The 26,639-nt window shown below is 37.2% G+C and overlaps 1 protein-coding gene across 1 annotated transcript in view; it reads right to left on the bottom strand.

Annotated features, from left to right (window-relative positions):
- LOC137424802 (synaptophysin) overlaps window positions 1-5,972 on the bottom strand; it is a 76,828-nt gene extending 70,856 nt beyond the window's left edge. The window contains exons 1-2 of the mRNA XM_068112647.2: window positions 5,913-5,972; window positions 5,706-5,771 (exon numbers count right to left, since the gene is read on the bottom strand). Coding sequence (XP_067968748.1) covers window positions 5,706-5,771; window positions 5,913-5,927 — 81 coding nt within the window. The 5' untranslated portion in view covers window positions 5,928-5,972. The remainder of the gene's footprint in view (window positions 1-5,705; window positions 5,772-5,912) is intronic.
- Window positions 5,973-26,639: the final 20,667 nt, after the last annotated feature.

The raw sequence follows: 26,639 nt of genomic DNA, 5'->3' as shown, positions 1-26,639 counted from the left end.
CAACCATTTGTGCTCTCATATCTCTTCACTACCCCTGCCTCACCAGCTCAGATGCATTTTACCATGAAACCATTTCCTTGTTACCTCTCCCCTCAACCACCTCCCATCCCCCCACACCCCACAACCAATTCTAGATGTAAAGGTCACCTCCATCCATTCACCTCTCCCCACCCCCAATCCCTAGGGGGGTTAGGGTTAGGAACTATCCTTGAGATTCTGCTGTCTTGCTCTCTTCGCCCCAGGATTTAAAGGGTGATACGCACCACCTCCACCACCACCACCACCACCACCTCATTGTCTCACCATTTGCCTTCGATATGGTCTGGCACACCACTCCTGCACCAAACTCTCCTCCTATGGTATCCATGGAAATCTCCACGCATGGCTTGCGGACTTCCGCTCTGGTCGCAGTCAAGGTCGCAGCCCTTCCTCCCGTCCATGGTACACGGAATCTTGTGGTGAGGCTATTGCCCAGAAACAACTTGCTTTCGTCTCCTGGAAAGCAAATCCAACGGAAGGAAATCTCATTTCCTTTCACAATGCCCGAAACAAGTGTGTGTCCACCCTCAGGAGAGCCAGGAAACAATATCTCTCCGTTCTCAGGACAGAACTCTCTTATCTGTCTCCCTTTTCCAAATCCTGGTGGCGTCTGGTCAAATCTGTTTCTGGTGTTTGTTCCCCCTCCATCCCCCCCCTCACCTCAAACGGCCACACGGCTGACTCCGCACGTGAAAAAGCTGAATGCCTCAACTTTGTGTTTGCCTCTAAATCTTGTGTCCCAAACCCATCCCTCTCTGTACCCACCGTACCCAGTCATACCCAGCTGCTCCTGGACTCTGTGTCCTTTCCTCCTGACAAGGTGGAAAAGTTTCTGTCAACCCTCGACTCCGATTCTGCAACTGGACCTGACGGCATCAGCCCACGGGTCCTAAAATCTTGTTATTCCACTCTTTCACTCCCTCTCTCTGTTCTCTTCACCCTATCTTTTGCTCAAGGTCATCTGCCATCTGCTTGGAAATCTGCCAACATCACCACTTTGCACAAAAAAGGTGCAAAAACAGATCCCAGCAACTACAGACCAATCAGCCTTCTCCCAATTATCAGCAAAGTCATGGAATCCATCACTGCTTCAGATATGAAATCTTTCCTCTTCTCCAATGGCTTGATCTCTGATCATCAATTTGGTTTCAGACCTGGTCACTCTACTCTGGACATGCTGCTTCTGCTGTCTCAGCAATGGATGGAGGTCCTCAATGCCAAACAGGAAATTAGAGCTGTCTCCCTTGACATATCACGTGCCTTCGATACGGTCTGGCACCCCGCTCTGCTCACCAAACTTTCCTCCTATGGTATCCATGGAAATCTCCACGCATGGCTGGCGGACTTCCTCTCTAGTCGTAGTCAACGTGTGGCCCTGAATGGATTTCTCTCATCTCCCCTTCCTGTTCAGGCTGGAGTTCCCCAAGGCAGTGTTCTGGGCGCTGTGGTTTTTCTGGTCTTCATTAATGATCTCTCTGACTCTCTGGAAAATCTTCTATATCTTTTCTGACGACTCCACTTTCTGCCAGTCCATATCTCAACCCTAAGACAGACAGGCAGCAGCCTCCTCACTCTCTGCAGACCTGGAAAAAAATCACAGACTGGTCAAACAAGTGGAACATGTCTTTCAATCCTGACAAATCTCACACTCTTACTATGTCTTTCCGAAAAGACCGACTGGACAACCCTCCCATCTACTTTCTGAATAATCCTCTCCAAGAAGTTCTGTCACTCAAGCTTTTGGTTCTCACTATCTGCCATGATATTTCCTGGGAAAACCACATTTCCAATCTGGCCTCCAAAGCCAGTCGCCGACTGGGCATCCTCCGTCGTGCAAAGTCCTTCATTGGCACACCTGAGCTCCTCACCACATACAAGGCTTTCATCCGCAGCTCAATGGAATACTGCTCTCCCCACTGGGCTGGTGCTCCTGCCTCACACCTAGCTCGTCTTCACGCTGTTGAAACCAAAGCATTCAGAATCATTGGAATCTCCCGCGATGAAGCTAACTCCACGGGCCTCTCACTCACTCACCGCAGGCAGGTTGGTGGTCTTTCCGTCTTCTACCGACTCCTCTCTGGCCTTGCCCCCCCAGCTCTCTCTGGGCTGTGTCCCGCAAATATTCCTATAGGTCGCACAAGATCTGCCTGCAACCCTCTTATGGTTAAACTGCCAAAATCAAGACTCTCTGCTCTCCTTCATTCCTCTTTTCTCCCACCTCTGGAACAAACTCCCTCACCCTCTTCAATCCCACTCCACCCTCCAGGTCTTTAAAACAGCTGTTCACCACCATCTCTTATCTTCCCCCATCCAAAACCTTGATCTTTTCTATCCCAGCTAATTTCACCCCAATTCCACTTTTTTGAAATACCAACTTCTGTCCTGGAAGTCCTTGGTGTCCTTGTGTTTTATACTTCTCCCACCCCCCCCCCCCCCCGCCCTTCCCACACCTCCCCCCCCACCCCCAAGCCCTCTCCCTCCCACACATCTCCCTGCTCTTAAATGTTGTGTGCTCTCAAGTGTTTGTGTGCTTTCCCTTCTCTTGTGTTCCGCTCCCTCTTTTTATATATTTTGTTTGTCTGGTTAATTTGTTTGTGAAGTAAATGTCAGCTCTTTCACGAGCCTCGATTTAGTATACAAAAAAAAAGAAAAAGAAAAGTGTGGCCCTGAATGGATTTCTCTCATCTCCCCTTCCTGTTCAGGCTGGAGTTCCCCAAGGCAGTGTTCTGGGCGCTGTGGTTTTTCTGGTCTTCATTAATGATCTCTCTGACTCTGGAAAATCTTCTATATCTTTTCTGACGACTCCACTTTCTGCCAGTCCATATCTCAACCCTAAGACAGACAGGCAGCAGCATCCTCACACTCTGCAGACCTGGAAAAAAATCACAGACTGGTCAAACAAGTGGAACATGTCTTTCAATCCTGACAAATCTCACACTCTTACTATGTCTTTCCGAAAAGACCGACTGGACAACCCTCCCATCTACTTTCTGAATAATCCTCTCCAAGAAGTTCTGTCACTCAAGCTTTTGGGTCTCACTATCTGCCATGATATTTCCTGGGAAAACCACATTTCCAATCTGGCCTGCAAAGCCAGTCGCCGACTGGGCATCCTCCGTCGTGCGAAGTCCTTCCTTGGCACACCTGAGCTCCTCACCACATACAAGGCTTTCATCCGTAGCCCAATGGAATACTGCTCTCCCCTCTGGGCTGGTGCTCCTGCCTCACATCTAGCTCGGCTTCACACTGTTGAAACCAAAGCATTCAGAATCGTTGGAATCTCCCGCAATGAAGCCGATTCTGGGTGCCTTTCTCTCGCTCACCACAGGTAGGTTGGTGCTCTTTCTGTCTTCTACAGACTCCTCTCCGGCCTTGCTCCCCCAGCTCTGTCTGTGTTCTGTCCCCCAAATATTCCTACAGGTCGCACAAGATCTTCCTGCAACCCTCTTATGGTTAAACTGCCAAAATCAAGACTCTCTGCTCACCTTCACTCCTTCATTCCTCTTTTCTCCCGCCTCTGAACAAACTCCCTCACTCTCTTCAATCCCACTCCTCCCTCCAGGTCTTTAAAACAGCTTTTCACCACCATCTCTTATCTTCCCCCATCCAAAATGTTGATATTTTCTACCCTAGTTAAAACGCCCCAAATCCACCTCTTTCAATCCCCAACTTCTTTCCTGAAATTCCTAGAAGTGTTCGTTTGCTTTGTACCTTGCACCCCTCCCTCCTCCCCAGCCCTCCCCCTTCCATAGATCCACCGACGTCCCTGTTCTCTACTGTTGTTGTGCTTGTGTGCTTCCCTCTCCCCCCCCTCTTGTCTCCCGCTCCCTTCATTGTATGTTTTATGTGTCTGTGCATCTTTTCATGTTCGATGTGTTAGCTCGTACACGAGCCTCGATTCTCTATACAAAAAAATTAATACATAAAAAACCCTTTCTACCTCTGAGCATCTACTGCATCCTCCGAGCCCCTGTTCCCACCCTCCATTCACGGTTGCTCTTCTTGTGCTGTGATGCATCCATTGGTTATTGTCCTTTTGTTTTACCTTTTGTTTTTGTAATATGGGCATGGACGATGGTCCCCCACACTTCTCCCACCGAGGGTAAGCTGACCAAAAAGGTCTAGAATGCAATGTTCTCATACCTGTAACCGCAGTATGACATCTTATAGGGGGCTACAGTGGGAAGCAGGAGCAGGAGCAGGTCAGCATGCAGAAACCCAGAAGAGCTTATGTTTTTAAAAATGCAATTCTCCCAGTTCCCTGTCCAGATATGCTTATGAGTACCACAGACAGGATGGTGTGTGGAAGACATTGTCGGTCAGGATGCACAAGGCGCCAGTCAGGGTGGCAAAGGATTCTCGGTCCCACAACGGTGAAAGAGTTTACATTTGATATCATACGTGTGAAGCTACCATAAAATGAAGGATGTAAAACCATGTAGAAGCTGACGAAAGGTACCATCAAAAAAGCTAGAGGAAACCAAGCACATGATTCTCATGATAAATTGGAGAAATGCCTCAAATTGTACCATCAGTCTTTTGTTTTAATCCCATATAGTCACAACACATGGCCATATTTCCACATTACAAATATTGGAAGGTTTGCTTCAACTACATTCATACCAATTATTCATTCATTCATTCATTCTCACTCTCTCTCTGATGTACAATACTCTTAATACAGCGTCGGTGCCGCTGAAGCATCTTCCTGAGCAAAGGTTAAACTGGGTGGTTTGCCATTGCCTTCCCAGCAGTAGTTAAGAGCTGCAATTTGGCTATGGCGCCGGCAATAGCTCGCCTACTCTTCGTGAATGACACCGTGTGCTCCTTAACGTCCACCAACTAATGTCGACAGACGGGACGCCGGTTTAACGTGCGTCCGAGGGACGGCCGGCACAAACATTGATGAATCACCCCGACTGTGAAACACCAGGACGACAGTTTGTAGCGGGTCGGGATTCAAACCCAGGCTAAATTGACGTTTGAAGGGTTAAAAAAGGTAATATTGAAATAATACGATTTGAGGTGGAAGTAAAAGCGTCGTCGAGACACAGAGTGCAATTGATTGTGATTCGGTGGTTATAGGATGGGCATGTATGTGGTAAAGACTAAAGATGACGATTATGAAGGAATTTAATACATTTTTTATGATGTGATGGCGAGAAATGCCAATTTGCTGAGGTGATGATGAATTGGAAGAGGAAAACGGTATTGTACACTTGAGAGGGTGCAACGTAATAAATACCAGGAAAATGAAATAAATGATTCAGATTTGGGGAAAGAGGGAGGATGGATGCGAGGATGGATGAGATACGTGAAGGGAGAGTTGATTATACTGGAGGGGGCGGGGTGGAGATGATGCCGGGGGCGGGGCGGAGGTGATGCGGGGGGAGGAGCTTGTGCATCGAGGCATGACGATCTGGTGAAGGTTTGGAATGATGCTTCGGAGTAAATGTATTTCATGCATGATTCGGGATTGGGATGGAGGTTGAGGTGAGGATGGAGGTTGAGGTGAGGATGGAGGTTGAGGTGAGGATGGAAGAGATATCCATTCACATCCACGCGATCCTCCTCTTGACAAAAATAATCCGAAGCATTAACAAAGCGAGAGACGCAGAATGGCAGACTGCGAATGAGGGAAAAAACCCCCAAACATCAAGACTTACCCATTGCAGAAGCTTCAATGCTCCTAAAGGCTCTTTTATGGTGCGGAATCTGCCCGAGGCGACCAGCTGCCAGGAAGATAACGTTATTTTGCAAGATATTTAAAATGAAATCACCATCTTGAATATTCATAATCGTCGATTACAATAAGATAACCGAGCGACCCGAGTGATGAAGAGGTGCAGCCCCTTTGCCCCGATCGCACCTACCTGGTTGATGTCCATAATGCGATCTGCTGTGCGACGAAACGCACCCTGCACCTCGTTACGAGGACGTCGGGCGGGACCGACGTACTGACGTCACGCGCAATTCGCTCCTGATAAACGTGCTCTCGGAATCTGAAAATATCCGGCTTTCCTCCACTCGGTGGTAAATTTAAAGGGTTTTCACTCTGCTTTGATTTGAAGTGAGCGTCGTTGGCGCGATCGTTTGATTTTTTTTCAGATTTGCCGCAGCGTCCGTAACGTCCTCTGGTGTCCACTTCGCCATGGAGATCCTGAGATCCATGATCCGATTAATCATTTTCGGATCGACAAAACAGATGCTTCTTGACAGATTAGGCTCGGGGCGTGAATCGTTCCCGTTGCCAAGGATCGCGATTGTACGAAGCAGACCTGGCGACAGATTTTCAATGGAATTGCTCGACAATGGCAATAAACAGCAACGACGCCTTTCACGGTCGACCTTCGGACACGTCTGCTGACAGAAAGCACTCAATTAGCAATGGCTTTGCTTTCATGGGACAAATTCATGGAGCATCGTGCATTTTCGCTTGGCGCGCACCCGCGGTCGCCCGGTCTCCAGACTGAGCGATTCGTGTTATTAATATTATTCATTGAAAGGCTGGAAGATGATCGCAAGAAGAAGAAGAAGATTCATTTAATTTACGGTAACCTTCGGTCTCGACGCAGGTCTGTTTTGGACATCCTTGTGGAGTGATACATTGCGCTCCTAGTTTCCCGCATTTTCCTCCACTGCCATCGACTATTATGACTACCATGCCGAGGTGACTATATAGTATATAGGTAGGCCCTGACGGCAAGGCCTCCTCATGGTGAAAATGTAAAAAATAGAGTAATTACAAAAAATAACAAGAAAGAGCAGAGATTGCAGATCCTCGCCAGGATGTATTTTCAGTGGTTTTAAAGGCTTTTGTGTTAAAAACAAATATAGCGGCCGAACCAGGTGACGGATGACGTCATCATTTTTTTTCTCCACCAATTTATGCCGACATGACGCTCAAGAAATTTCATCTTTATCGGATGACGTTTTGTACTTGTCGAATTTTGACGTCATAATGGAGGCACCTATGACATCATCATTAACATATTTTCTTCCCAATGGAGAGTTCTTTACAAAGAGCCATGTCTCAATTTTTTATATTCAGCGCTTTCGGAGATATAGAGGTGCAATGTTTTTCGGTTTTTCCAAGATGGCAACCGAACCTCGTGACCGATGACGTCATAATTATCATTAAAAAGTTCTACAGGTGGAGTTGCACCTATGGAGAAAATTCCCTGTCAATCGGACCAACGGTTGCAGAGAAAATCATATTTATTCTGTGCGGACAAACAAACAAGAAGACGTCATGCGGAGCACGATACTTGCAAAATCCGCCCCCTAACCCCAAGAAAAAATATTCCATTGATGCAGCAAATTGTCCATTTCATCAAGATTAAAATTGACAATCTTGATCAAAGCTCGGGTCAATAGGAAGAAAAGTGACGATTTTTCAGATGAAAAATGGTGATTTTGTAAGGTTGACCTTGAGTTGACCTTTGACCTTTTGACCTCAAAAATAGTTAGTTCCCCTATTTAGTGACTCAATGTGCAAATGCGGTTCAATTTTCAAGTCCATCGGATGAAAATTTAGGATTTTAAAAACTTGGCCTATGTTGACCTTTTGGCCTATGTTAACCTCAAAAATGGCTGGTGGTTGAATTCATTGACCATATATGCAAATCTGCTTAGAATTTCAAGTCAATCGGATGAAAATTGAGGATTTAAAAAACTTGGCCTATGTTGACCTTTTGGCCTATATTGACCTCAAAAATGGCTGGTGGTTGAATTCAGTGACCATATATGCAAATCCTCTTAGAATTTCAAGTCAATCGGATGAAAATTGAGGATTTTAGAAATTCGGCCTATGTTGACCTTTTGGCCGATGTTGACCTCAAAAATACTCGGTGGTTGAATTCAGTGACCATGGATTTCACCATGCAAGTCCTCTTCAAATTTCAAGTCAATTGGATGAAAATTGAGGATTTTAGAAATTTGGCAAAGTTAGTGACCTTTGGCCTATGTTGACCTTTTGACTTATTGACCCCAAAAACAATAGGCTTCTCAATTGGGATGACCTATACAACTGGGTGAAGTTTCGTGACGATCGGTTTGGAATTGTGACATGTAGGCCGGTGACAAACAGACAAACAAGAAGACGTCATGCGTAGCACGATACTTGCAAAATCCACCCTCCCCCAAAAGTTTTCCAATGATACATGATGGCCTATGTTGACCTTTTGGCCTATGGTGACCTCAAAAATACTTGGTGGTTGAATTCAGTAACCAGATAAGTAGTGTAATAATGTTGCTTCTGGGACACCTCCGTTTAACATGTGAAATCCCTATCTAATGTCATTTACCCCCTTGTCTTTTTCAAAAATCATAAACACCTCTATTTCTCCCACCCTCATCTTTATGAACCTTTTGTCTGTAGTACCTATCCTTAATGTTGTTCATTAGACCACTCAAACACTACAAATATTTGTTTTCTCTTATAGACCTATCATCCTTCTTCTACATATCATCTGGCAGATTAATCTTTGACCCACTCAAACATTGACCCATTCACTTCCATATTAATTCTTTCCCTCCCTCATTGCCCCTAAACACCTATATTTCTCTCACCCTGTTCTTTACGAACCTTCTAACCTTTTGACATGTTATCCTTATTCATTAGACCACTTAAACACCTGTGATCCTTCTGACCTCATGGACCTTTTAACCTTTTACTCTTAATATCATCTGGTGAATATAACCCACTCAAACAACGACCCTACAAATATTTGTTTATGCGTGGGAAATAATTTAATTCTCCTACAACTCTCTTCACCATCTAATATATTAACAAAAAATATGTTTGAGTTTGGTTCTTTATTAAGATATTTTAACTGAGCTAAGATAAAATGGTAAACCTCCCTCAATGTTCTTGCTTGAGCGCCTCCAGTGCCACATACCATTTTTAAATTAAAGTATATATTTTCCTGACAACCATCAAAGTTTTCCGTCCACTCAAAAATATTTCCATCTTTTTTACCCAATTCACCGGTATTTAAATTAATTCTCTTATTTGTTTTGTGAACTTTTTTACCAGTTGCCTTTTCAATTATACCTATTTGATATTTTTCACATTCATTATGTTTTCCATTTATATACCAAGGTTGATTACACCTCCACTCTTTAGTCTGGTTGATACTTGGTTCTATCATTTATATAATAGTAAAAAAGGCGGCGGTAGCCCGTTAAAATCCCCAACCCCCCCCCCCCCCCTTTTTAACTTATCACTTATATATATCTTATCACTTATATATATCTTATCACTTATGTATATCTTATCACTTATATATATATCTTATCACTTATATATATATCTTATCACTTATATACTTATATAACCATAAGGGAGACTATCAATTCCATTTTCTAAAATAAACCTCTTATCATCAAAAGCCCCCAATGCTTTCTTATTTATCTCTTCTGAATATAATTGATGTTTATAACTTCTTATTCCATTAATCTTTCTAAACTCTTCTTTCTTTGTTGTTAAACAGTTATAATAATCCTTAAAGTTTATTGTTTCTTTAATAACATTTTTCTTTACACCTTTTAACTTCTTATCAGTCTTTTCAACGTTATTCACAATGTATTTATAAGCATAAGCCTTTGACCTCAATCCCACAAATTCACTCATAACATTTCCTCCTAATTCATCCTTGAACTTTCCAATCACCTTTTTATTTTTAGAAGAGAACAACTCACTCTCTGGACTGTAATTACTCGTGTCATAGATATTAATGTCTCTTTTCATGTCTGAATAAACATCGTTGGTATTAATTTTCAAAATAAAACTATCTGTATCCATATAAAGTAGATTAACATCATTTTGATATTTCTTCCTCAAGTTATTATAAAAGTAATCATACATTAATGACTTTGATAAATCAAGAATTGTTGTTCCAATATAAATAGGTTTGTTCATTTCAATACTCTCTTTAATCAAATGGATCGCACAAAAGTTCTCAGTAAAGACCTCAGCTCGAGTAAAACTCGGTCTATTAATTAATTTTGATGCTTGTTCCCAAGATGTTGATAGTCTGATATTTTGTCTTTTCCTCACATTCTCCATAGTCTTACCAAAGACCGCATTATTCATCAATTTATAAAAGTCTTTCTCAAAATCTGTTTTTGACTCTGTTCTTCTTTGTGTATTAAAATCAATGTACCCCTTTAACCAATGACTTTGATTGAACTTTAGAACCCTATGGATCTTCTCTACTCTTAGACCTTTTGATAAATATTGTCGCAAATTTCTTTGGTGTAGAACATAATTTTTCTTGTTATATAATGTAGTAAGTAATTTTTCTGTTGATTCACCTATATCAAACGATCGTTGATAATCACTCAACCATTCTTTCTTTGGACTTGCTTTCTCACAAGCAAATGGGAGATCTTTGTGTAGGTTATGGAGTTCCTCTGGATATTTTAAATCAATTTCAAAATAATAACCAACTTTTTCTTCATCCAATTCTTTTTGTGTAGAGATACATACATCTTGTAAAACGTTTTTGTAGTCTTTTTCCTTTACCCATCTAAGTTTTCCATAAGGAAGAGCCTGAGACATTGCCCAGCCATACAGGTTGTTCGCGTCATAGTACATCAAGTAAGAACTCTCTTTCGTTGGATCATAATTTGGAAGATATTTGTTATTTGCTTTTGCGTATCTACTCGAGCAGACTTGTGAAATTCCACCTCTTTTTGCCTTTTCAATCATCAAAAGCATATCAACATCGGTTATCAAATCCAAATCTTGTTTTGTCATTTTCAACATCGCACTCCAGGCCAATCCAGGTGCTGTGTAGTAGTGAGCAGGATCCAATCCATATCCAGTGCGACAAACAGATCTAAAGGCTTCAAATACATCGGCCAATAAAAGCACATCAGTTTTGAGATACAAATCGTGATACTCGCCAAGATTCTTGATGTTATATTTTTCCCAAACATTTTGTGCGTGTACATAATCTTTATCAGATATATGACTATTATTTAATTTGTTATAGAAATTTTCTTTTGAAGGAAGTTGTGTTTCATTGAATCTCTCAAATGAGTCCATATAGTCATAGGGGTAAATTCCCTTTTGTGTTAGAAAATCTTTATCTAAAAAATACTCTGAAAGACATGGAAACTCTTTTAGATTTTGAACCAAGTTAACCAATGGACTTGCCATGAATTTAAATGTATCAAGAAATCTGATATGAGTAATAGGAGATGTGTGAATTGTTTTTGTGAATGAAATGTATTTCTGATCCGTGTTTGGAATTGCCGAGATACTTCCAGAAGTCTTTGAGAGTTCCTTGATAAATAGATGTGTATCATAATGAGCGTTGTTATGAAGAAAGACAGGAATGAAAGAGGGGAGTTGATAATTAATATTACAACTTTGATGAGCCGGACCTCTATATTTACCAGTGAGATGACAATGGTCTCTAACCTTTAGACCTTTACCAATTTTCTCCTCACAAATATGACAGACATTGTTTTTTATAAATTCCCTTTTTTCTTTACTTGTTAAGGACATTGGTTTATTGGTTTCTCTCATTATCTTGGTTAATCGAACACAGTCTTTTTCTAGTCGTTTCACAAACTCCTCTGGGGTATTTGAGCCTCTATACATCTCTAACTTGTTATATTTATCACCAACGGATGATTTGATATAATAACAAAAACCACAAGGAGTATGTTTTTGATATTTATTTGTGTATGATTCTTTTGGATCTTGAGAAGCAGTATCAATTTTTTCTAAAATACTTTCAAAATCAGCATATATAACAAATGGATGTTTGATCTTTTTATTTTCATCTTTGAATGTGATCTTTGAGCCTTCTTTAGGCATATTGATTACCGTTGATTTATGTTCGCCACAATAATTTGAATGTTTATCTAATCTTTCTTGTGAATTGAAGAAGTTAAGACAACGCAAACAAATATATATTTTATTTGTTCTCTTACAGACTTGTGGTTTTATTAATTTAGCAATATCTTTGATGTATGTATAATGTGAATTTTCGTCTGAATTAAAATATAGAAGATTAATATGAGTTTGTTTACAATTGTCAGAAAGCTTTAAAACCTGAATGTTGTTTGTTTCTGTTAGACCATAAACATTAACTGATAAATTATTCATCTTTTCAAATTTAGGAATATCATTTAAAGTCATCGGAAACTTTAGATCTTTCGTATTTAATGTATTCTCATATTTTTTATAATGAGATACTCTTTCATCATGAAAATGTGGAGGATGTAAGTGTGCTAAAATAGACCAGAGAAAACATTTATTGTCTTTATTTTTGATATTGATAACTGCTTTTCTATTTTTGATAACACTGGGTAAATCAATGTAAGAAGAAGCTTTTAGAGGATCTGATTTAAGAATATGAATGTCTATGTAAATAATTTTTCCTATATTGAATCCACTTCCTACGATTGAATTATCCACATCTTGCTCTTGTTTAATAAGTTCATTATAGACTCCTGATGTTTTAAAATCTTGATATGAAGATATAAAGTGTGGATCAGTTCTCATGTATGGTGCATCTATAACTCCTTCATCCTTTGTCATTTCTAATTTTACTCCCATATAAAATTTAAGTGGTTTCATTTCCTTTAGTGTTTTTTCAATCAACGTTTGAACAGCAGGTTTAACTATTTCTACAGCATCAACTATAGACTCTGGTTCAGGAGGTTTGAAGTTAAAGACTCTTATTTTAATATGTCCTTTGAATGCTCCATCAGAGTTTTTAGTTGTGATAAAATTTGATAAATGTAGATTTGTTTTAAGATGTATTTTGAAGCCTTTCTTGAGGATATTTTTATTACATGTAGAACAGTGTTTTGTTTCAGGTGGAAGAGGGGAAAGTTTGTTTAAAATGTTGTATGTATGTTTTGCGGTGAGAATATGTTGTTTATAATATTTTACTTCCTTCTCGCAAGTATCACAATAAACCATATTTATAGCGTGAGAAAACGTGGTGTTTTATATATATCACTGTGCTTAAAATAAAACACTTTTGAGCTTTACAGCTCCGTTTTATATATATCGCTGTGCTTAAACTAAAACACTTTTTCACTCAGAATCATCTAAGTCATAACTATCACATGAATACTCAGAATCATACTCAGAGTCATCAATAAAGCTACTCTCATAACTATCATTTGAGCACAAACTATTAGTATCATAACTATCATCTGTGTTCAATGAAATACTATCATCACCATCGTCCAAGTTCAATGAAATACTGTCATCACTATCGTCTGAGTTCAATGAAATAGTAAAATCTTCACTGCTGTATTGACTCATATTTAATTAGCAAGAAAAATATTCCCATCAATATCTATATACTTTCTTTCATTAACAGATTCAATCTCTACAATTTTTATATCAAAAGTTATCTTTAAATAATCTCTAACTATCATAGAACGAAATGACATTTCACCAGAAATATTAACATCATTCATTTTACTTAGATCTACACCCTTTGGATTATTAAAGAAAATACAAATGTCTCCTCTAGAATTATTAATGGTCTTATCATTCTTTTTCAAAGTATCGTGGTCAATCACTTTTTCAAGCTTTGAATAAATTGCCAGGAGTAGAGGAGAAACTTTTGTTAGATTTACTTTAATGGATGTCTTTCCAGGTATAGTTAGAGCTCTTCCTTTAAATGAAATAGAGGGGCTCATGTTATTTTCCATAACTGGTTTTACCCAAAAATTTCCATATTTATCTTTGTTCAATTTAACATCTTTGACATATTTTTCTATATCTTCCACCGAAGTAGAGATTGATTGAAATTTGTCTTTTGTGCTTTGAAACATTGTATTTATTAATGAATAAACTTGCGTTTAGTTTAAGTAAAAATTTACCACATAAATATGATAAGTTCTGAAGGATATTTAGAATTTCCAGACTCTCCATATGATAAATTAGAGAATTGTCCGGCTTGTGATAGAGTGGGGCTTAATGATGAGGATTCATATAAACAATGTATTTTCTGTGATTTAATTTTAATTAATGATAATAAGAAATATAAAAAAATATATAACTCTTTTAAATTAGAACCAAAAATGAATTACTTTACAAGATTAATAAGAGAGATGAATGTTAAGTATTGTGATGATAATACACCATTTCTTTCAAGGGAAGAGACTAATTGTATTGAGGAAATGTATAAGGGTTTAATGATATTTATTATTCAAAATAATTTTAATGGAAATGTTAATACAAGATACTATATAAATAAAATAATGGATTATTTTGAAATTAAACCCGAACTCAGGATAAAATATAGAGTTTCTCAAATAGCTCAAAAAAAGTTGGATAACTTGTTTTCCAAATATATAAATGAATGATTTTTTACCCGTTTGGGAAAATAAGATAAAATTTAATAACCATAAAAACATTCCAAATTCATTGAGATGTCTAATAGTTGGTTCAAGCGGATGTGGAAAAACCTGTTTACTTTTAAAGATGCTCCTTGGTTCTAATTTTTTAGATTATGATAATTTAATAATTTTTACAAAGTCAAGTTTTCAACCCGAGTATCAACTACTCTCACAGGGTTTTAATGCGGGTCTTAAAAAGGAAGACATTATCGGTTTATTTAAACTTCAAAACAAACTAAATGATTATAATATTGATGATATAATACAATTATTTTGTGATACACAGAAATCAAAATCGAAACCCATAACTTGTATTCTCAGTGATAATACGGATGATATACCTTCACCTCAAGATTTAGATAAATCAAAAAAGAACCTTGTCATCTTTGATGATTGTGTTAATGAGAGAAACCAAACAGTAATGGATAGCTACTATACAAGAGGGAGACATTCTTCTTGTAATTGTATATATCTTAGTCAATCATATTTTCAACTCCCTCGACGCTCAATAAGAAACAATGCCAATACTTTTATTTTATTTAAGTTAAATTCAATAGATGTAAATAATTTTTGGAGAGATAATTGCTCTACGTTATGTAGTAAAAAAGAATTTGAAAATTATATGAAACACACGATTGGAAAATATAAATATATTGTTGTGAAACAAGATGAGATACTAAATGATATTTTTCAATAAATAAATACAGAAAATGAATACTGAAGAAAGAGAAAGAAAGTTTAAGGAACATCAACAATTAGTTTCAAAAGTTGTTAAACAACAGGAAGAGATAAAGAAGAAACGGAGACAGAAACTAACTGGTGAAGAAGCCTTTGAAAGAAAACAAGAGAAATTCTTTAAACCACTTTTGAAAACTCAACACCCTACAGTTCCCACGGTAGAATTTACTCCGAAAAAACTTCAAATGCTCAAAGATTTTAGTCAGATAACAAAACAAGAACTTGGTGAATTAGAATATGATGACGAGGGATTATTTCGGAAACTTGAGGAGGTAAATCAACCCCCTAATTATGTTGTGGAAGCTCTTCAAAACAATGAATATTCGGCGGGTTCAAAAACCAGAGCAGGTCTCATTCCAACAGAAGAACCAGCAGTGTTTCATCTTGTGGAAGAAAAGGTATTGATATTTAATGATGAATTGATGTTCTTGAGTTCTACTCAACCAAATGTTAAATTAACTCCAAGATTAATGTTTCTTCTAACAAACCCCGGATTCAGCGGTTCAAAATATTTTGAGGAACCACTTGATATGGAAAGAGAGGAAGATAGGGTATATATTGAGTTGCTAAATGCACTTGATTATGGAGTTTCTGTTGCTGGTAAAAGTAAGAAGAATGAGAAGGAGAAACATATTATTGATGCTTTAAGTAAGCTTGGTTCGGGTGTTAGTTTTCTTCCAAATGACCCATCACAATTAGTTAATAGGCTATTATTGTTGTTAGGTAGTAAGAAGGCTGGAAACAACAATTGTTTTAATGAATCCTCAGCCATTTTAGATCAGTTGATGAACATGAAAATAATTAATAAATGTCAATACAAAGATATTTTATTAGATATTAAATAAGATGAGAAGCACAATTCTTAGTTTTAATTTCACAACGAGCGATTACACAGCTTCATTCCCTTACCCACTACAACTTGACCCCCTTACCTCATATGAGGCATCTTTGTTGTCAATGGAAACTTACAATACCCTTTTTAATATCACAGAGAAAAACAACAAGTTTAGTTATAATCCAGGAAGTGGATATAAAACTATAACCGTTTCACCTGGAGCTTACGAGATTTCTCAAATATCTTCAGAAGTCTCTCGCCTTATGAAAGAAAAAGGTGATGAACCAAAAAATATTGTAATAGATATTCAAAAACACACTTCAAAATCAACTATTAAACTTAAAAATAATTATAAAGTTGATTTCACGATTGAAAATTCGTTTAGAGAGCTATTGGGTTTCTCTTCAAAAAAGATTGAAAATAACGGGACGTTTTACAGTGATAATGTTATCCAAATATCCTCCGGTATAAATTCAGTATTAATTCATTGTGATTTGATTGATGGTGCTTATAACGATGGAATAAGAACAAATACAATATTTTCATTCAGTGCATACTCAACCCCGATTGGTTATAAATTTAATATGGAACCAAAAAATCTTGTCTATTTACCTGTGTCAGGAAAAACCATATACAGAGTAAATTTTAGGATAACCGACCAAGATAATCGTATGATATCCTTTAATGATGAAATTATATCCATCAGAATTCACCTACGTGAAGTTTTTCAATAAATAAATAATGGTTATTGTGAGAAAACACGAGTTGGGAAAATATAAAATAATTACAGGGGAGGGCATGTTCCTTTCACCAGACTATACAAGGTATGTGGGTAGAGGATACTATAAACCTAAGAGACAACGAGGTGTAGGTCATCAATTTCGAAATAAAGGAGATGGGATAATTGATACTCTAATGGGTATTGGTTCAACCATCCTTAAACATAAAGACCTAATTGGTTCAACTGCTTCTGCCGTGGGCTCCGTTGCGGGTGCTATAAAGAGTATAAAAGATGCTCAAAAGGAGTCTCATAAATTACAAGCAATCAAAGAAATAAAAAAAGGTAAAACTCAACTATCTTCACAAGAACGACAAAAAATCATTAAAATACTTGGGTCAGGGTTTCAACAATTTTAATGCTATATAAATACAAGTATGGAAGCGATTGATAGTATCTATGATTTGGATGATACGATTATCATTTCAAACTCCACTAAAAAGGAAGACTATTTTAAGGTAAATGCTATAACAGGAACAGACTGGAATTCAAACGGAACAAAAAGTTTTGAAATAAATAATCAACAAACTTACTTGAATATAGCTGATAGTTTCTTGCTGTGTAAATTTAAATTCACTAAGGCTGCGAATAATACTAATGCTACACTCGTAAATGATTTCTTCTGGAAAATGTTTGACAGTGTCCGCCTGTATATTGGAACACAAGAGGTTGAAGCGGTTGATTATGTCTCTGCTACATCTGAAATGATGAAATTTACACTATATTCGTTTAGTGATAGAATGGGTAAGGGAGCTGTTGAGGGTTTTATTCCTGATATGTCAACGGGTACAAACGCAGACCCTGGTTATAGTCAAAGGAAGTCAATGTATAATGATGACGCAAAAGCTGAGAATAGTTTTACCGTAGCAGTACCTCTGAAAGGTATATTTGGATTTTGTGATTATGATAAAGTTTTGTATGGGCTTAAAATTAGATTTCAACTACAAAGGAATGATAATGTAAATAGATTGCTTTTTGGGGATGAAAATGCTTTTGGAGAAAATAATAAATTTGTTATTAATGATTTGTGTTGGTATATCAGTGAATATACTCCTAATCTTAAAACGGAAGAGATGTTAAATAGAAGACTTAACTCAAAGAAACCGCTAAATGTATCATACCTTAAAAGAAGATGTCAACACGTTAAACTGGAACACACTACCTACACTTGGAATTTAGGTGTTCTTCAAGGAAAGCCACGATACCTCTGGCTCATTTTTAAAAAACCAGATGGAGAGGACGGTACTAATAAGAATAATGCCCTGAGTGATAATGCAAAGGTGAAACAACTTCGGGTTTCTCTTGATGGCACATTTTATCCGCGAGATAGATTGGAAATTGATTGGGAAAAAAATGATTATGCGGAAGCCTACAAGTCCTACCAAAAGGTGTGTGAAAGTAATGGTAATAATGATCCTATTTTGGATATGGTTGCGTTTCAAAAACTTTATACAATCTACGCAATTGACCTGAGTTCTCAAAAGGAAACTATAAAGTCTAATCGAGTGGATACTTCTCTATACATTGAAAGAGGGGAGAGTGAAGAGGTTAATGCATATTGTTTGCTTTTGGAGGAAACAGAATTACAGATTAATACAGATAATGGTGTTATGATTAATATCACATAGGTTTTTTCTCATAAATAAATGGTTGGGGTATATGTTAATCAAATCAATCTTAATAAATTAACATCTTGTATTCAAAATCAAAAGCCTTGTATTATTAATGTTAATACAATTCAAAGAAAAGGAGCTGTAAGAATTGATGTTTTACTCACACACACACAAGTAAAAACACTAAATGATGTTGGATCACTTAAAATTAAAATGACGAAACCTATGTTAAAGAAATATTCAATAGACGAGTCAAGAGGAGGATTTCTCCCGTTTCTAATTCCTTTATTTGCTGGTTTAAGTGCGGCGGGAGCATTGACTGGTGGTATTTCAGCAGCGGTAAAAACTGCTAACGAAAGGAAGGCACAACTAAAAGCTCAAAAAGAATTGGAAAGACATAACAAGGAGTTGGAGAAACAAATTAGTGGAAGTGGTGTAATTGTAGATTTTGCTCAAAAACTTGAAAGTCTACCTGATAAAGCTAGATTGTTGGTTGGAGATATGCTTTCCTCTATCGCTCAAGCGGGTGTTAAACTAACTAAACGGGGTAATGGATTGTATCTTTCTCATAAATAAATGGATAAATGGTTTAAACAATTTGGAAAGAATACAACGTCAAATATAGAACTAGCTAAGTATTGTAAAACACTAAAAATTGATAATGTGGTTATTTGTATGAGAGATGAATTAACACATATAAATAAGAATACAAAGAATATTATTATGAATTTAGACACACAGAATGGTTCTCATTGGGTTTGTATTCATAATAGTCAGGATAAATATTATTTTGATAGTTATGGTATGCCACCACCTGTTGAAGTAATACAATTCTTACAGAATGGTGTTTATCAAACATTCCAAGTTCAAGAAATTAATTCTAAATGTTGTGGCCAATTATGTTTATATGTATTATTTCAACTCAACAATAATGAAAATTTTTATGATATCATTTTTTATCTAATATAAATGACCTATGTTGGAAAAGATGGTTCTATCTTTGGAAAATCCTCTCAGGATATTGATTTATCAAATTATTATACAAAGGCACAGGCTGAACGACAAAAATATAGTGTAAGTAAAAATATTAATATGAAGAATACTTATAAATTAATCAATTATCCAAACCCTACAGATGCGAATGACTTGATTAGATTCAGTGATTTATCACAATATATATCTTTAAAGAAAACAGCACGTTTTGTGAAACAAGTAAAATTTACAACCACAACACCTGGTTATACTGACCATACACCTTTCCTCATTGAATTTAACTACCTGCTTACAATTAAATTTTATAAAGAAGGACATTTAGTTAATATGCGAATTAATAAATGGGGGTATGATATGCCTGATTTAGGGTATAATTGGTCTTTTTCAATAAACATAGAAGACCTACATGATTTAAATCAGTCTCGTAAAGAAGAATATTATCCACTTGGTGAAGATAAGGATTTATGTGGAAGTACAATTAGTAAACAACAAATACGTGATTTTAAGAAAATAAAAATATATGATAGTATAGCGATGGTTCGCATGACAAAGAAGGAAGGTAATGAGATAAGGATAGAAAGCCGAGGAATACAAACCGATTTGGTAGTGGGAAGATGGGGTGGTATTACCTGTCATAATATTAATCTCACATATATTTCTGATACATAAATGGCAGGAAGAAGACTACAAGAGAATTATAATTTTTGTATTCAAGGATACCTACAAGAAAAGGGTGCTCGGTATTACATACCTTATGATTTGGAGCATATACATGGGAATTTTGTCATAAAAAACTGGCCTTATACTGATATTGTTAAACCCACAAATAGAGACTTGTTTAAAATATTAAATAAAAATGAACTTCTCAAAGTTATGAAATATAAAACTCTTTTAGAAATCGTCAACAAATCTTATTGGTATCCTATTATGAGAAAAATAATTATAGATACAAGAATATCTCAAAATCCAGATGAGTATATGTATAATATTCTTTGGGGTTCAAACTCAAGGGTAGCAAGGGATGAGGAAGGAGTTGAAGAAGAGAAGGAGGAAAGAGAGAAAAAGGAGAAGGAGGAAAGGGAGAGGGAGGAGAAGGAGGAGAGGGAGAAAAAGGAGGAGAAGGAGGAGAGGGAGAAAAAGGAGAAGGAGGAAAGGGAGAAAAAGGAGAAGGAGGAAAGGGAGAAAAGGGAGAAGGAGGAAAGGGAGAAAAGGGAGAAAAAGGAGAAGGAGGAGAGGGAGAAAATGGAGGAGGAGGAGAGGGAGCAAAGAGAGAGGGAGGAAAAATATAAAAAGATGGAAATCACTGAGATTCATAAAAGATTGAGTGTATTAAAGCAAATAAATCAATCTCAACGCACCGAAGAGGAAATTAAAGAATTAACAACTCTTATGAAGATAATGGTTTCAAAAATAAGAACGTCAATGTCTTCAATTTCAGAGATTTAAACGAGAAAGTGGTGAAGAAGAAGAAGAAGAAGAAGGAAAAGATTATGTGATTGATGATGTTGGTGTCATTGACTTTAGTTAGTTTTTATTTGTAAATAAATGGAGGAGAGAGTGAAGGCATTCCTTAGGATTCTTTATGTTTTAAAAATAAAGATTGAAATGTATATGTTGAAAACCAAAAAGGTTTTGATACTCTGTCGGAATTTTTCTGATAAATAAATATGAGTTATTGTCTCAAATGTAAAAAGAAAACTAAATCTAAAAATATCTCTTATGTTAAAGCTAAAAATAATAGAGTTTATCAAAAAGGAATATGTCAAGTATGTGGCTCTAAAAAGTGCCAATTCATCTCTCATAAAAGAGGAGGAGACATACAAAAGTTTCTGTCAGGAAGTAAATTTACAACAACTGGAATTCCAGGGGAATTACACCTTCCAGGGTATTCTTTCTGTGGTCCAGGAACAAACTTGGATAAAAGATTAGATGAGGCTGACAATCCTAAACCTTGGTCTAAACCTACAAATAGGGTTGACGAAGTGTGTATGAAGCATGATATTGCTTATGGGAAAACCACTACGTTGACTGAAAAACATAAAGCCGACAGCGAAATGTTGTATAATTTGTCTTTGATACAAAATCCAACGTTGAGAGAGAAAGTTGATAGGTTTATTGTGAGAAATTTGATAAATGCTAAATTGAAACTTGGTCTTGGTTATTCCTCAAAAAACTATTAGGCTCTAATGATGCCATCAAGACTGAGGAGCTTTTGGCTGAAGAATTACACAAACCTATAATCACAAAGTTTAAAAGAAGGAAGGTTTATTCTAAATACACTGACCACATATGGTCCGCTGATTTAATTGAATTGAATAATGACAGGGGATACAGGTATGCTTTAACCGTTATTGATTTGAGGAGTAGATTTGCCTGGGTTGTCCCTTTAAAAAATAAAAGGGGTGATACTTTAATGTTAGCCTTTAAGCTAATATTTGATCGGGATAAAAGGAAACCAAAGAAGTTATGGACTGATGAGGGAACAGAGTTCTATAACAAAATATTCATGAAATTTCTTAAGGGGAAGGGTATTAAATTATACAGCACCTTTAATGAAGGAAAGGCAGTTGTTATTGAGCGTTTTAATCGTACTTTAAAAGAGAAATTATATAAAAAATTCACACAACTCGGTTCTCAAAAATGGGTGTATTTAATTCAGGATATTGTAGATAATTACAATAATACAGTTCATTCATCAACACAATCAAAACCATCAGAAACATTTACAAAATTAGAATATGAAAAGGAGATTAATTTGAGAAAGCCCAAGTTTAAAGTTGGTGATATTGTAAGAATATACAAATGGAAAAGTCATTTTGAGAAAGGTTATACACAAAAATGGACTCGTGAATTATTTAAAATCATTGATGTAATGGATACAGTCCCTTGGACCTACAAATTATATGATTTAAATGGAGAAGAAATCTTGGGTTCATTTTACTCACAAGAATTACAAAAAACACAAGTAAGCAGATAATACCCTTGAAAATAATAAATAAATAAATAAAATGTAATGGGGATACGTTTTTAAATCTGTGAACCCCAAACACAGAATCCCACAACTTTTTAGTTGGGGCTTAACTTTTGTGTGTGTATAATGGGGATACGTTTTTAAATCTGTGAACCCCAAACACAGAATCCCACAACTTTTTAGTTGGGGCTTAACTTTTGTGTGTGTATAATGGGGATACGTTTTTAAATCTGTGAACCCCAAACACAGAATCCCACAACTTTTTAGTTGGGGCTTAACTTTTGTGTGTGTATAATGGGGATACGTTTTTAAATCTGTGAACCCCAAACACAGAATCCCACAACTTTTTAGTTGGGGCTTAACTTTTGTGTGTGTATAATGGGGATACGTTTTTAAATCTGTGAACCCCAAACACAGAATCCCACAACTTTTTAGTTGGGGCTTAACTTTTGTGTCTGTATAATGGGGATACGTTTTTAAATCTGTGAACCCCAAACACAGAATCCCACAACTTTTTAGTTGGGGCTTAACTTTTGTGTGTGTATAATGGGGATACGTTTTTAAATCTGTGAACCCCAAACACAGAATCCCACAACTTTTTAGTTGGGGCTTAACTTTTGTGTGTGTATAATGGGGATACGTTTTTAAATCTGTGAACCCCAAACACAGAATCCCACAACTTTTTAGTTGGGGCTTAACTTTTGTGTGTGTGTGTATGTGCGAGTGAGTCATAATAATATACAAACCCTAACCCAACCCAAGCCCTAACCCAACCCCATCCCTAACCCAAACCCATCCCTAACCCAACCCATCCCTAACCCAACCCCATCCCTAACCCAACCCCATCCCTAACCCAACCCCATCCCTAACCCAACCCCATCCCTAACCCAACCCCATCCCTAACCCAACCCCAACCCTAACCCAACCCCATCCCTAACCCAACCCCATCCCTAACCCAACCCATCCCTAACCCTCACATTCAAAATCCCAACCCTAACCCAATCCCATCCCTAACCCAACCCCAACCCTAACCCTCACATTCAAAATCCCAACCCTAACCCAACCCATCCCTAACCCAACCCCATCCCTAACCCAACCCCATCCCTAACCCAACCCCAACCCTAACCCTCACATTCAAAATCCCAACCCTAACCCAACCCCATCCCTAACCCTCACATTCAAAATCCCACCCAAACCCTAACATAATCTTTCTTTTCTTCTTTTTTAAATACGTATTTCTTTTTTTTTTTTTCCTCTTCCTCCAATTCTGTCTTTCAAGGCTTTTAAGTTTGAAGAAGTAGAAATGGGAAGAAAGAATTTTCCAGCATTTTCTTCCTCGAACTTTCTTGATATTGCTTAAATCAAGCGTCATTAAATAAAGAACATTGTTCATTGCTTTAGAATCCAAAGAGTCTCCAAGAGGAACCCCACAGGTAGAGTCTCCAAAATAAAACCAACTTTCCAAGTTCCCAAGGTATAACCACATTCCTGTTGAGCCTCCAAGATAGGTATCACATTCCGAGTCATCAAAACAAAACCCCCATTCCGAGTCTCCAAAAATATAACCATCTTTCCAAGTCCCCAAGGTAAAACCACAATTTTCAGAAATATTGGGGGTTTCCGTGATAAGTCTCACATAGTATAACTGCGGACCATCAGGGAAAACTTCCCTTTCCCAATTTTTTAGGGTTTCTATGATGTGTCTCACATAGTATAACTGCGGACCATCAGGGAGAACTCTCCTTGCCCAATTTTTTAGGGTTTCTATGATGTGTCTCACATAGTATAACTGCGGACCATCAGGGAGAACTCTCCTTGCCCAATTTTTTAGGGTTTCTATGATGTGTCTCACATAGTATAACTGCGGACCATCAGGGAAAACTTCCCTTTCCCAATTTTTTAGGGTTTCTATGATGTGTCTCACATAGTATAACTGCGGACCATCAGGGAGAACTCTCCTTGCCCAATTTTTTAGGGTTTCTATGATGTGTCTCACATAGTATAACTGCGGACCATCAGGGAGAACTCTCCTTGCCCAATTTTTTAGGGTTTCTATGATGTGTCTCACATAGTATAACTGCGGACCATCAGGGAGAACTCTCCTTTCCCAATTTTCAGAAATTTGTGGGTCTCCAATGTATGACTTGTATTCTGGCTCATCAAGGTAGAACTTGTTCAGTGGGTTTTGTTTTGATAACTCACAACAAGTATCATCATGGTAAAACTCTTTTTCAGGATTTTGTGGATCTCCAAGGTATAACTCTTTGGCTGGGTCATCAAGGTAGAACTCGTTCTGGGGGTCTTGGTTGTTCAAAATGTCTTCAAACAAAAAAATAACTTCATCCCAAGTTGTGTTAAAAGCAGAATTTTCATTTCGTATCTCAGATACAATTTCCTGTGAAAGAAAATAACAATGTATTAATTTAATACAATATTTTTTATTTGTATAAATCAAGCTCTATGAATATTAAAATAAACTTTGTTAACTCTTATACGAGTCTCATCTTAACAAAAAAAAAAATTAAATTAAATAAATAAATAAATAAATAAACAAACTTACCTCCATTGATAAGAGGTTCGAGTCCAGTTCATCAATCTGAAGGTTGAGTTCTACACAGGTAGTAGGACTCCATGGAATAGCAAAGTTATCCCATTCCATTTCGGCATAGTAGTCCATTCTCAAGTGAAGCAGAAAGCGTGTTTGAAAAAGCCTGTGTGGTCGGTGCCTTTTATAAGGACTGGGTGTGTCTTCCTGTGGAAATTCCCTGGGCGTGTCTTAACTGGAAATGATGTGATGGAAATTCCCTGAAAATGATGTAATGTATTACCTGGAAATGATACAATGCTGAAGAGTTTATAAAGTGGGTGGGACTTAGCAAAAGTGGGAGGAGCTTAGCAAAAGTGGGCGGGGCTTAGTAAAAAGTGGGCGTGGCTTAACAAAAAGTGGGTGTGGCTTAGTAAAAATGGGCGTGGTTTACCAAAAAGTGGGCGGAGCTTACCAAAAAATGGTATGTGGCACTGGAGGTGCTCAAACAAGAACATTGAGGGAGGTTTACCATTTTATCTTAGCTCAGTTAAAATATCTTAATAAAGAACCAAACTCAAACATATTTTTTGTTAATATATTAGATGGTGAAGAGAGTTGTAGGAGAATTAAATTATTTCCCACGCATAAACAAATATTTGTAGGGTCGTTGTTTGAGTGGGTTATATTCACCAGATGATATTAAGAGTAAAAGGTTAAAAGGTCCATGAGGTCAGAAGGATCACAGGTGTTTAAGTGGTCTAATGAATAAGGATAACATGTCAAAAGGTTAGAAGGTTCGTAAAGAACAGGGTGAGAGAAATATAGGTGTTTAGGGGCAATGAGGGAGGGAAAGAATTAATATGGAAGTGAATGGGTCAATGTTTGAGTGGGTCAAAGATTAATCTGCCAGATGATATGTAGAAGAAGGATGATAGGTCTATAAGAGAAAACAAATATTTGTAGTGTTTGAGTGGTCTAATGAACAACATTAAGGATAGGTACTACAGACAAAAGGTTCATAAAGATGAGGGTGGGAGAAATAGAGGTGTTTATGATTTTTGAAAAAGACAAGGGGGTAAATGACATTAGATAGGGATTTCACATGTTAAACGGAGGTGTCCCAGAAGCAACATTATTACACTACTCAGATATGCAAGTCCTCTTCAAATTTCACATCAATTAGATGAAAATTTAGGATTTTAGAAATGTGGCCTATGTTGACCATTTGGCCTATGTTGACCTTTTGGCCTATGTTGACCTTTTGGCCTATGTTGACATCAAATATAGTTTGTGGTTGAATTCAGTGACCAGATATGCAAGTCCTCTTCAAATTTCAAGTCAATCGGATGAAAATTGAGGATTTTAGAAATTTGGCCTATGTTGACCATTTGGCCTATGTTGACCTTTTGGCCTATGTTGACCTTTTGGCCTATGTTGACATCAAATATAGTTTGTGGTTGAATTCAGTGACCAGATATGCAAGTCCTCTTCAAATTTCAAGTCAATTGGATGAAAATTGAGGATTTTAGAAATTTGGCCTATGTTGACCTTTTGGCCTATGTTGACCTCAAAGGTACTTGGTGGTTGAATTCAGTGACCAGATATGCAAGTCGTCTTCAAATTTCAAGTCAATTGGATGAAAATTGAGGATTTTAGAAATTTGGCCTATGTTGACCTTTTGGCCTATGTTCACCTAAAATATAATTTGTGGTTGAATTCAGTGACGAGATATGCACGTCCTTTTCAAATTTCAAGTCGATTGG

This window comes from Myxine glutinosa, chromosome 4 (genome assembly GCF_964187855.1).
Source record: "Myxine glutinosa chromosome 4, kmMyxGlut1.1, whole genome shotgun sequence".
In the NCBI taxonomy this organism is placed as follows: domain Eukaryota; kingdom Metazoa; phylum Chordata; class Myxini; order Myxiniformes; family Myxinidae; genus Myxine; species Myxine glutinosa.
This window is presented reverse-complemented; position numbering and strand designations above follow the sequence as displayed.